This window comes from Hylobates moloch, unplaced genomic scaffold, assembly GCF_009828535.3.
Source record: "Hylobates moloch isolate HMO894 unplaced genomic scaffold, HMol_V3 SCAFFOLD_11, whole genome shotgun sequence".
NCBI classification, from domain to species: Eukaryota; Metazoa; Chordata; class Mammalia; order Primates; family Hylobatidae; genus Hylobates; species Hylobates moloch.
In genome coordinates this window covers 40,879,284-40,892,525 of record NW_026652286.1, presented here as the reverse complement: position 1 = coordinate 40,892,525, position 13,242 = coordinate 40,879,284, and the positions used below count along the sequence as shown (strand labels likewise).

Below are 13,242 nucleotides of genomic sequence, written 5' to 3'. Positions count from 1 at the left end.
ATTCTGTTGTCATGCCTCCTTAGGCTTCTCTTGGCTGTGACAGTTTCTCAGACATTCCTTGTTTCTGATCATGCTGACAGTTATGAGGAAGTATTGGTTATGGAGAACCATCTGTTGGAATTTGTTTTTCTCATTATTAGACTGGGGTTATGGGTTTAGAGAAGGAAGATCACAGAGGCAAAATGCCATTTTCATCACATTGTCTCGAGGCTACATACTGCCAACATGACATCGCTATTGATGTTAATCTTGATCACCTGGCTGAGATGGTATTTGTCAGGTTTTTCCACTGTAAATTTACCTTCCGACCACCCCCGCCCCCCACTGCCCGCCCGCCCCGCACCCCCCCCCCCCCTCCCCCCCGCCACCGCATTTCCTCTTTGGCAGGGAATTCCTTTGCAGAGCCCATACTCAAGTATGCTCTACCTGGTGGATGGCTGAGAATTTGCATAAATTATTTGGAATTTTTCTGCATAGGAGATTTGTTTACTCTCCCCCATGTATTAATAAGTTGCCATTTATATCATTGTGGCTTATGAGTATTAATTTAATTGTTTGAATTATCTAATATTCTGTTGCTTATATTGTTCCAGATTTGGCATAAGGAGCTCTTTCATTTGGCTCCTGTGTACCTTTGATATGCCCCAATAAATGTTTCAGTTTCTTTTTCTTTTTTTAATTTTTTGAGCATTTCTTTACTTTCTGGCACTATAAGATGCCCCATGCTTATGTTGTGTGAGCCTCAGTCCTAGAATCAACCATTTCTCCAAGAAATCCTGGTTCCTATTGGAGAATGGTATTAGAAACAAGATCTGGGAGCTAATTGTTCTTTTGCTGCTGGGCTGTTCTTGCTTCTAGACCTACTTAGCCAACAGAGCAAGGAAATATGTGTTTATACTAATCTATGTATATATACATATCTGTAAATATTTACGTAACCATCTTCATCTAATTCAGCCAAATACAAGTTCACACTTAGGTCTCCAACTCTAATCCATTATCACATGGATCTAGTCTCCTTCCCTTGGTTTTCTGTAAATTTCTAGTCAAACATTGAGGAACCTGGCTCTCACCACTCATCTGCCACTAAACTGTCTTTTCATAGTTCTGTGTATCCTTCCCCTACTCTGTTCGCTGATACTTATTTGAATGTTGAATGGTCTATGCAGGCAGGCATTGCCATGGACAAGGTCACACAAACTTTTGGCCAATATGTAAGATCTAACATTGTAACATACATGTGTGCATATGATCTATTGAGAGCTTACTGTGTGTCAAGAAATGAGATGAGAGCTCTTTTAATCCCTATAATTTGATCAGATATTTTTATATCCATTTTACAGTTGAGAATGCAAACTTGGGTTAATATAATTTGCTCAGCTTTATACATATAGTAACTAGTACAGCTGGGATATAAACTCATGTATCTATGACTCCAAAGTATGTAGTCTCATTTATATATTGCCTATAGCAGAGTTTTTAAACCTTGGAATTATTGACAATTTGGACTGGGTAATTCTTTGCTATAGGGGGCTATCCTGTGTAGGATATTTAGCAACATCCCTGGCTTTGACTTCCTAGAGGCCAGGTACAATCTCTAGCTGTAACAGTCAAAACTGTCTCTAAACATTGCCAAATTTCCCCTGTTGGCAAAATCTTCTGATTGAGAACCACTGACCTTAGATGATCGTAATAAAAATGACACCTGAATATAAATTGCATCTGGACTTGGAGAACTGTAAATCAAATAGAAAGTTGTATCTGGACATCCCTGAATGTAGTGACTCCTATAATTTGGCAGGCTCTTTGAGACAAGCCATTAAGTTGTGCTCAGTTGTTATGAGAGATATTGGCTCCTGGGGGAATTCTTTTGAGTCAGAGTGTTTCCTACACCACGTTTATGGGTCTCATCTCTCTGTACTTGAACTAAACTCTGCAAAGACATTGAAGAAAAGTGCATATTATTCTTCTGCTAGCAAGTTGTTTTTTGCCTTCTGAGTAAATTTGTGCCAAATATGACCTATGGTAGTCTTGCGAGTCTAAATATTCAGTTGCGCCTAAGACATCCCTGGTGGGCATTGCATAATTGTCCATAGTAAGTCCTAACAAATATAAACTTTTCATTGTAGTCTGGGAATCCACTTTTTGATTTATTCCTAATAATAGTTTATGGATATTATTCTAGTATATTTTAAACAATTGTCTCTTACCTTAATTTCTAGTGCTATTTTCAGTTTTACTTATAGAATTTTATTGGCATTTAAAAGAGAACTTGGAGTAAGGTTTTTCAGTCATATCTATTCTGAAACCTTAATATCCTACCTGAAGATTTGTGTTGCTTAATTTTAAGGTAAAAAAGGATTTGCTACCTGATATAGAATAAATCTAATTGCAATTCAATTAGGAAGTTTTTTTAAATCAAAGGACTCTTCATCATTTGTTTTGGGATGTCTATTTGTGTGTGTTTCTCTGTCCTTTGGGAAACTGGTTAAGAGAAAAGGAAAGCATATTTTCTAGTTCTAAGAAAGGAAAATAAAAATAGGAGAATCCATAATATGCATTTTTCTTAGGCAATTTTAATAATATTTGTGTTTTAACACTATGCTAATAGATGTTTGTTCCCTGTAGGTTAATTTTTATCTTTTTTCAGTTGCTCAGGTACCTGAATATTGGCTTTGTGTCTAAAGTTCCTGGAACTTTCCTCCTTACTGTGAAATAACTTGGCTTAAATCACACTGCATATAGTACACAGGTGCTTAGCTCAAGCCTGAGAATTACTGCAATCTAGTAAGGCGGATTTGAACTACTGTGGGAGTTCTATTTAGGAAGATGCAGCCTCTGAGCAAGTTGATGGCTATCTCAAAACCTCAAAACCTGTCTCTACATGAACAAAGAGAGGTTCTGAGAGCACATATGTCTTGGCAGCAGGAAACCATCCCCGTCATGGAGACACATGACTCTGAGGCATCTCGTCAAAAGTTCAGGCATTTCCAGTATTTGAAAGTGTCTGGGCCCCATGAAGCCCTGAGCCAACTCTGGGAGCTCTGTCTTCAATGGCTGAGACCAGAGATTCATACAAAGAAGCAGATTATAGAACTGTTGGTGCTGGAACAATTCCTGGCAATCTTGCCTGAAGAAGTCAGGACTTGGGTGAATTTACAGCATCCAAACAACAGTAAAGATACGGTGACCCTCATAGAAGATGTGATTGAAATGCTTGAAGATGAAGGTAAGAATGTAAAAAAATTAGAGGTAAAATACTTGACCTTTCCCATGTAAAGAGAAATTATCTTTTTTTGAGGCCAGAGGGTATCAAGTGCCAGATCTTGAAGGACTTTATATTACTCTATTAGGAAGCCTTGACTTTATTCTGTAGGTAATAGAAATAGAGAATTAGATCTCACAGATTGGGTAGGGGAGTGAGACAGTTTGATTTACCAGTTAAAAATATTATGTTGACACCAATTTAGAGCAGGAGTTGGCAAAATATGGCACACAGGCCAAATATTTTTTAAAATAAAGTATTATTGGAACATAGCTATGTCCATTTTCATTTTGTCTATGATTGCTTTTGTGCTATGACCAGAGTTGGGTACTTGTAGCAGAGACTATATTGTCTGCAAAGTCTAAAATATTTGTTATCTGCTCCTTTACAGAAAAAGTTTACCGACATCTCCTGTAAAGGAGAGAGATCTGAGGGTTCTGAAAATAGGAAAACCAGTTAGACTATTGTGATAGATTAGGTGTTAGAGAATGAGCTTTGGGAAAGCAGGAGTTTAAACCTAGAGGAATTATAAACGTATAAATAGGATACCTTTTGACATAAATTCACATGTACTGGCCTGCATGAGTGGAATTTGGGAGTGGGGGAGAAGGTGTAATACTTTAATTGTGTGGGCAAGTTTTATTTGAGGTCCCTGTGGGACTTTCACAATGAATAAACCAATATATAGTTAACAAGCTTCAGTGTTCAGAAAGAGAAGATTTGGAAGCTTATATGTATGAACTGAGAAGTAGGAGAAATACAAATCTTTAGTGAGCATCAATATTTAAGAGCTGGTCTAGGCCGGGCGCGGTGGATCACGCCTGTAATCCTAGCACTTTGGGAGGCCGAGGCGGGCAGATCACGAGGTCAGGAGATCGAGACCATCCTGGCTAACACGGTGAAATCCCGTCTCCACTAAAAATACAAAAAAAAAATTAGCCGGGCGTGGTGGCGGGCGGGCGCCTGTAGTCCCAGCTACTAGGGAGGCTGAGGCAGGAGAATGGCGTGAACCCGGGAGGCAGAGCTTGTGGTGAGCCGAGATGGCGCCACTGCACTCCAGCCTGAGCGACAGTGCGAGACTCCCTCTCAGAAAAAAAGAAAAAGAAAAAAAAAAGCTGGTCTAGATGTAACTGTCAGTTACAGGAAATACAGAGGATAGTGGAACATGTTAAACTATGCCGTGATAATACCATGTGTAAAATCCAGACTGGGAAACTATAAGACAGTCCAGTTTTTAAGGGAATAGGGAGGAGTATAGCAAAGTGATATAGAGATTAGTTATGCATATTTTAAGTTTTTAAAATCGTGAATGTGTGGACCTTATAAGACATGAGGCCATGAACTGGATATTTGATGAGGAATTATTGATTGGGGACAGTGATTATGTTGGTATTGTGGTTATATTTAGTCTTTGTCTAAAAATTTTCTTAATGAACAAAAGAAGAGAAGCCTGATAAGCAGCCTAGAAAGTAATAATGTAGGAAATCAGAGAACCAGAAAAGATTGGTATCTGAGTTAAGAAAGGAGAAATTTTCAAGAAGTGAATGTTCAACAATGGTATAACAAAAAGGTCCTATTAAGATGAATATTAAAAATAATTCGTTGAAATTATTGATTAGGAGGAATTTTGAGGTTTAGTTTGAGCAGTTTTAGCGGATTTGAGGGGTGCTTATTTGTAGTGAGTTGTATTAGTTTTCTATTGCTACTATAATAAATTACCACAAACTTGGTGGCTTAAAACAACATGAATGTATTCTACAAGTCTGTAGATCAGAGATCCAACATGGGTCTCCCTCAGCTAAAATCAAGGTAATAGTGGTACCGTTTTCTTTCTGGGGCTTATGTTCCCCTTCCCCTGTCTTCAAAGCTAGCAACAATGGGCCAAGTCCTTTTCACACTGCCACATCTCTAACACTTTATTCTGTTGTCATAGCTCTTGCTCACTCATGGTGCTTCTCACTGTCTCACCACACTGGAAAAGGTTCCTCACTTTTCAGAATTCATGTAATTAGGTTGTGATCACCTGAATAATTCAGGATGATCTCCTTCATTTTAAGGTCCGTGACTTTAATCACATCTGCAGTCTCTCTTGCTATATATCCAAGGACTAAGACATGGATATCTTTGTGGGCTGCTATTCTGCCCATCATGTGGATTTAAAAAAATAGATATGAGGTGGGAATTTGATCATTATAGACTCTTCTTGAGAAATCTAGCAGAAAAGGCAAATGAGAGGTTGCAGGGTAATACAGAACTGAAGAAAGGCTTTTGGTTGTTTCTTTGGTTTGTCTGGTGGCTCTCTGAAAAACCTGCTCATAGGGCTTGCCCTTATTTTATCTAGTTCAAAAGTCACTCAGAACTGAGGTGGCTACCTGGGGGTATTTTTCAAAAACATTTCATGGAAAATGTATTAGCTACTGCTGTCTGAGATAATAAATAACAGTTGGGTCCTGGAGAATGATATGCTTTGAGGGAATAAGGGATTTTGAAAGCTCGCACATATATCTGAAAATCTGGAAGATTGAAGACATGTTCAGAAAGACCTGAGAAAGCCCTAACTCTTATCTCCAGCTGATCTTCAAGTGCTACACAAGAAAGAAGTGAAGAATAACATAGAGTTGAAAGTGTCTGAGTGAGTGTGTCCTAATACACACAATGCATCTGCAGAGACCAGGTGATGGTTTTTGTTTTTGATATTGTTTTTATGTTTCAAGGCATTTAAGAAAATCTCTGTGGTATCACAAGCTGACCAGTAAGCTGAGGGAACAGATTCATGCAGATAAACATAACATAGAATATAGAGTTTACAAAATTAGTTCAAAAGTTACTAAATGAGCAATAACTACAACAGTTAGAGCCTCAAAATATATGAAGCAAATACAGAACTGAAAGAGAAATAGATCAAGAATAATAATTGGAGATTTCACCCCACTTTTATTAATAGAAATACTAGGAAAAAGATTAAAAAGGAAACAGAAGACTTGAGAAACACTATAAACTGACTTGAACTAACAAATATACAGAGCGTTCTACCCAAAAAACAACAGAAGATATATTTTCAAGTATACATGCAATAGTCTCCAGGATAGACCAAATGTTAGACTAAAAAACATGTTTCAGTACATTTAAGTAGATTGATATCTCATGAGGTATCTTTTCCAACTATAGCAGAATTAGAAATCAGTAACAGAAGGAAATCTGGATAATTCACAGATAACTGGAAATTAACAGTCACATAATCAATGGGTCAAAAAGGAAAGCACAAAGGAAATGAAAAAATATTTTGAGAAATGGAAACAAAAATACAACATACCAAAACTTATACAGTGAAGGCATGGCTCAAATTATAGCTATAAATGCCTACATTAAAAAGATCTCAATCCTCCACCTGAAGGAACTAGAAAAAGAAAACCTAAAAGCCAGATGAAGAAAGAAAAAAAATATTAGAACAAAGATAAATGATGTGGAGCACACAAAAATGATAGAACCAACAAAACTGAAAGTTGGTACTTTGAAAAGATCAGCAAAATTGACAAAGGTTTAGCTACACTGATTAAGAAAAAAAGGACTCAAATTACTAAAATCAGGAAAAGTGGGGACAATACTACTGACTTTGCATAAAATGAAAGGGCTCATAAGAGAATACTAGGAGCAATTAAATTGCCAACAAATTAGATGCACTTCGATGAAATTCACAAATTCCAAAAACAAATGACCAAAACTGACTGAAGAAGAAACAGAAAATCTGAACTCAACTCACCAATAACAAAAGACTGGATTAGTTATTTTTAAACTTTCAACAAAGAAAACTCATGATATGGCTTCACTGGTGAATTCGACTAAACTTTTGAAAAATTAACACCAGTATTCTCAAACTATTCCAGAAAATAGGAGGAACACTTCTTAACTTATCCTGTGAGGCAAGTATTAATCTGATGCCAAAGGCAGACAAAGACATCACAACAAAAGAAAAATGGCAAACCAAATCCAACAGCATTTTAAGAGGACTATACAAAATGACTTAGTGGGATTGATCCCAGAAATGCAAGTATGGTTCAACAAATGAAAATATATCAGTGCTGTACATCATATTAATACAGTGAAAAGGGAAAAATTACATGATTATCTCAATCGATGCAGAAAAAGCATCTGACAAAATCCAGTGCCCTTTTATGACCAAAAAAAAAAAAGGACTAGACGTGAACTCACTCAACCTGACAAAGGGCATTTATGAAAAACCCACAGTTAACATTGTACTTGATAAACTTGATGAAAAAGTGAAAGCTTTGTTCTTAGAATCAGGAACAAGACAAGAATGTCCACTCTTGCCACTTCTATTCAATGTCATACTAAACGTTCTAGCTAGTGCAATTAGGCAAGAAAAAAAGAAAAGGTATCATGATTGGAAAAGAAGTAAAACTATCTCTACTGTCAGATGTTATACTCTTATATAGCCAAAATTCTAAAGAACCCAGTAAGAAACTATTAGACCTAATAAATTCAAAGTTGCAGGATGCAAAATCAACAAAAATAGGTTATGTGCCTATAGCAATGAACAACCCTTAAAAGAAACCAAGAAAATAATTTCATTTATAATATGTGAAAAATAAAAGAGAAGTGTAGGACTTGTCTGCTGAAAACTACAAACCATTGTTGAAGTTAAAGACCTAAGTAAATCCTGCATTCATGTATTGGAAAACTTAATATCATAAAGATAATACTTCCCCAAAGCAATCTACAGATTCAAATGCAATCCCTATCAAAATCTCAGCTGCTTTTTTTTTTGTGTCAGAAATGGACAAGCTGATCCTAAAATTCATATGGAATTGGAAAGGACCCAAGATAGTCAAACTGCCTTCATAAAGAAGATAGTTTTAGAATGTATACTTCTCAATTTCAAAACTCACTAAAAAGCTGCAATAATCAAAGCTATGTCATACTGGAATAGAATTAAGAGTCCAGAAATAAACTTATACATCTATGTCCAATTAATTTTTGACAAGGGTGCCAAGGCATTAAATGAGAAGATAATAGTTTTTCAACAAATGTTGCTGGGACCACTTGATTTCCATATGCAAAAGATTGGAGTAGGGGCCTTACCTCATATCATGTACAAAAATTAACTCAAAATGGGTCAATTGTCTAAATATAAGAGCCAAAATCATAAAATTCTGAGAAGAAAATATAGAAATAACTCTTTATCACCTTAAGTTTGGTAATCAGTGCTTAGCTATGACACCAAAGATACAAGCAACAAAAGAAAAAATAGACCATCAAAATTAACACTTTTGTGCATCAAAAGACACCATGGAGGCAGCGAAAAACCTACAGAATAAGAAAAAACATTTTGAAAATCATATATCTGATAAGGGTCCAATATCAGGAAAATATAAAGAACTCTTACAATTCAATAACAAGATAAGCAACAGTTTTTTAAATGGACAAAGGACTTGAATAGATATTTCTCCAAAGAAGATATACAAATGGCCAAAAAGTATAGGAATAAATGTTCAGGATCATTAGTCATTAGAGAATTGCAACTCAAAACCATAATAACACCCACTAGGATGGCTATAATAATTACAAAAGGAAAAAGAATAGGGTTAGCTAGGATGTGGAGAAATTGTTTGGAATTGTATATCATTGTTGGGAATATAAAGTGGTTCAGCCACTGTGAAAAACAGTTTGGTGGTTCCTCAAAAAATTAAACAGAATTACCATATACCCCAGAAAATTGAAGACACATATTCACATTAAAAAGTGGAAACAACCCAGATGTCCATCAACTAATGAATGGATAAACTTTGCTATATACATACAATGGAGTATTATTCTGCCATAAAAAAGAATGAAGTACTGATACATGTTAAAAAAAAATGGATGGACCTCCAAAACATGCTAAGTGAGAGAAGTCAGACACAAAAGGTCACATACTATATGATTCAATTTATGTGGAATGTCCAGAATAGGCAAATTCGTAGAGACAGTTTGAGGAAAGGGAGTGTATGGGAATGACTCCTAAATTAATATGGGGCTCTTTCTTGGTAATGAAAATGTTCTGGAATTAGATGGTGGTGATCATTGCACAACATTATGAATGTATTAAAAACCACTGGATTGTATTCTTTAAAATAGCTAATATGGTGAATTTTACATTATGTGAATTTTACCTTTTTTAAAACTTAAATTCTAAGCTTAACAGAGAATGAAGTGACTTCACTAGAGCCATGATAGAATGGGAGAAAATTAAAGAATCAATGTAGTGTAATGGGACTCGATAAAAGTTGGAGAATATACAAAAAGCAAGGAAGTAAAAATTGAAAGGATAGGAAGATGCATTTAGCTATTGATTTATCCAATTTTATACTCATGGCAGGATAGTTCTAAGTAATAAAGACCAGAGTATGAGCAAGGAAGTAGATTGGTTGCTGATGGTCATTAGAGATAAGAAAGTCAAAGGTCTATCAGTCTGGATTGCTGGAAGGGGTGTCTGTGTCTGTGTTGAAGTAACCTATTAAAAGACTGTCAGGGTTTGGGGTGAAAAGCAACAATGTGAAGCAAGTAACCAAAGTTTTTATTGGCCTAGTACAATTACTTTAGTGTTGGTCATTCACAATACACTAGGCTCTCTGAGGGCAGGTATTTGTATATCTCGCACATAGGAGATAGTAAATATGTGTTGAAAAAATGAATGTGCAATAGCTTAATATATTACAACATCATTTATGCTAAATGGCATAAACCAGTAAGAAATATTTTTGCATGAGAGAAAATACTAGGAAGTGGAAGGGAGGTACAAGTAGATCAGAATAATTTCCAAGATCGTAGTGCTTAGAGGATAGAAAAAGGTGCCTTTGATGATGCCAAGTCCATTTAGCAAGGAAGAAGGAAAAGTCTGTAAAGAACTTGAGAATGTATATAGATTTTTCTTTGAATGGAATGAGGGTTTCAGAGAACATGACGGTAAAAGTTCAAGAAGGGGAGGTCAGCAGGGAAAAAGTAAGGGAAGAAAAGGATATTCAGAGAGAGCAATAAATAAGAGGATAGCTGATTGGAGGGATTTGCACCTTTCCAAGATACCTCAAGTATTTCCAAGAATGTCAAGAACAAGGAACAACATTGTATTGACTGTCCTAAAGATTATGGAATTGAGCAGATTGACATTCCACAAAGTGTTATAGACCTGAGTAAAGTTAACAGATCTCAGGACCAGGCACACACTTGTAATCCCAACTCTTTGGGAGGCTGAGGCAGGAGGATCACTTGAGGCCAAGAGTTCAACATCAGCCTGCGCAGCATTGAAAGACCCTGTCTCTAAAGAAAAAAAAAAAACCATTATCCAAGCATGGTGGCACATGCCTGTAGTCCTTGCTATTCAGGAGGCTGAGGCAGGAGGATTGGTTGAGGCCAGGAGTTTGAGATTGTAGTGAGGTGTGATTGTGCCATACTGCACTCCAGCCTGGACTGAGCAAGACCCTCTTTAAAAAAAAAAAAAAAAAGTTAACAGACCATAATATTTGCAGCATTCACATGGTATGTTGCGAGAAATTTGGATTTTTGTTTGCTTTTATTCAGACAGGGTCTCATTCTGTCACCAGGGCTGGAGTGTGGTGGTGCGAACACCACTCACTGCACCCTCTACCTCCTAGGCTCAGGTAATCCTCCTGCCTCAGCCTCCCAAGTAGATGAGACCACAGACACACACCACCACACCTGGCTAATTTATTACGATTATTATTTGCAGAGAAGGAATCTCCCTATGTTGCTTAGGCTGGTGTTGGATGCTAGGCTCAAGCATTCCTCCCACCATGGCCTCCCAAAAGTGTTGGGATTGCAAGTGTGAGCCACCAGGACTGCCCTGATGTGTTGTAAGAAGTCCCCATGCAGTTGTTTAAATTGTTGAACCCAATTATACATTTATAATGGAGAATTAATGCTGATTATTATGTAACTGCATGGTTTTAAGATTTTTGGGGGGTTTCAAAGGTCATTAAAAGTTTCAAAAATGGGGGTGGAGATGATAGAGATTTGCCAACTCTTTTTAAGTAAAAACATTTTTTAAATCAATAATTAACATATTAGAAGACATTTTAACATCAAAATAAAGTCTCTTATATTGAATAAATGTAATGTTTTAACAAACTTACTACATTGTTTCTACTCTTTTCATTTCACCCTGAATCAGTGAAAACTTCACAGACCAGTGTGCCACTGATCACTGATGTAACTCATGAATCTTCCAGAGTGGCCCTTGGATAAATTTCTCACTGAATGGCTGGATAAGACAATTGGTTGTCCCTCAGAATTTTATGTTTTGAAAGAAGCAATAGTTCAAGGTGGACAGGTTGCTTAGGTCTATGTATAGTAAGCACAGAGCAACTTACAGGAAAACAATCCTTGAATAGAATTCTCTCTGGAGTGTTTGAAGAAGGGATTGGTTGGATAAAATATTATAAGCTCCAAGTAGAATTACAGCCTCTGATGGCTATGCTGTAGTTAGGCTTTAGTTATGACAGAATTAGTTATTTTTTGGAATCTGCTATAAGCATAGATGAGGTCTGAAAATATTATTTTGTCCCTCTTTCTGATTTAGTAGATCTCAACCCCTGGTAGCATATCAGAATCACATTTAAAATATTTTAAAAATACAAGATCTAGGCCTGACCTTTGAAGATTGTGATTGCTGGTAGGGCCTGACATTATTTTTTTCAAAGTTCTGTGGATAATTCCTGTGAATATCATATTAAAACAACTACAATTATTAGAAGTTGCTCCAGGGCAAAACTTGTCTCCCTAATATTTTCCTTCATCTTCTTCAGATATGCCCTGCAAGGACTCTGCCCCGCAGATGGGGAGCATCAAGGAGAAAATGAAAGCTGGCTCACGAACAGGCAAACCACAGGTGAATTAGGATTCTAGTCTTTTCTGAACATATATGCTCATTTTTAGTATTACCTGCTTTCAATTTTTTGATCTTTGAACTTTTGCCAAACATGGTTCCATCCAAGAACACGAGACTTTTATTTTCGCACAGGGCACTGGACCTATTTTAGTTGGTGATACACTCTTAGCCATATAGTCTCTCTGTGTATCTGTTCCCTCAAGAATATAGTTTCTATTTTATCTGTAGACGCTATAGATGTAGAGCCTACTCAGAAAATGTTGAGAATTAAGCCTCAAGAGTAGAATCCAGAGCAATGTCACTTACTAGGCAAGAGTAGAAGAAACCTCAAAGCATACTGAAAAGACAGGACCAAAAGATGTAGAGGAAAACCAGGAAAATGATGTCACTGAGGCCAAGGGGTAAGAATATTTAAGGGAGAAATGCTTTAAAGGGTCAAAATAATACGCCCAAGTAGTGTCTATTCACTTAAGGAGATACTAAAATGCATCGGAACCTAATCCAGATTGTGGTGTGTTGAGGAAAGAGGAAGTGAGGAAGCAGACAAAATTAATGCAGACAACTTATTCATAAAGACTGGCTTGAAGGAGATGAAAGGAAGATGTTTATATATTTCAGTGTGATTGAAGGTGCCAATAAAGACAAGGTTGAGGATGCTGGAGAGAGAAGTGGAATAATTGATGGTGTGATACAGGAGGGAATTTATTTATTAGCCAATATTTATGTAGTGCATAATGTCAGATACTATTCTGAGGGCTGAAAATATGATTGATAAATAAAACGAAATCCCAGCCTTGTGGAGATCACATTCTAGTAGAGGTATACAGGCAAATACAAGCAAATAAGGTAATTGTAGATAGTAATAATTATTACACAGAAAATAATGTAGTAGTAACTGATTAGTAGGGAAGCTACTTTGGGCAGTCAGGCAATCTTGTCCATTTGATGAGTGACATTAAACTGTGAGTCCCAAATGATAAGAGTTATCCAGGCAGCATTTCTTAATTAAAATGCCCTACCTCTCTTTCCAGCAGAGCCTACATTTTCGTTACAAATTTCTCTCAGAACTACCACA

At 36.6% G+C, this 13,242-nt stretch overlaps 1 protein-coding gene across 3 annotated transcripts in view; it reads left to right on the top strand.

Annotated features, from left to right (window-relative positions):
* The window catches only part of ZNF215 (zinc finger protein 215), a 32,237-nt gene that overhangs the window by 3,157 nt on the left and 15,838 nt on the right, over positions 1-13,242 (top strand). For 2 of the 3 annotated variants that reach the window (XM_032166716.2, XM_032166714.2), the window contains exons 3-4: positions 2,651-3,229; positions 12,085-12,167. In XM_032166716.2, coding sequence (XP_032022607.1) covers positions 2,830-3,229; positions 12,085-12,167 — 483 coding nt within the window. In that variant the 5' untranslated portion in view covers positions 2,651-2,829. Of the gene's footprint in view, positions 1-2,650; positions 3,230-12,084; positions 12,168-13,242 lie in introns of those variants that run through there. The other variant, XR_009215532.1, reaches the window with a different exon arrangement.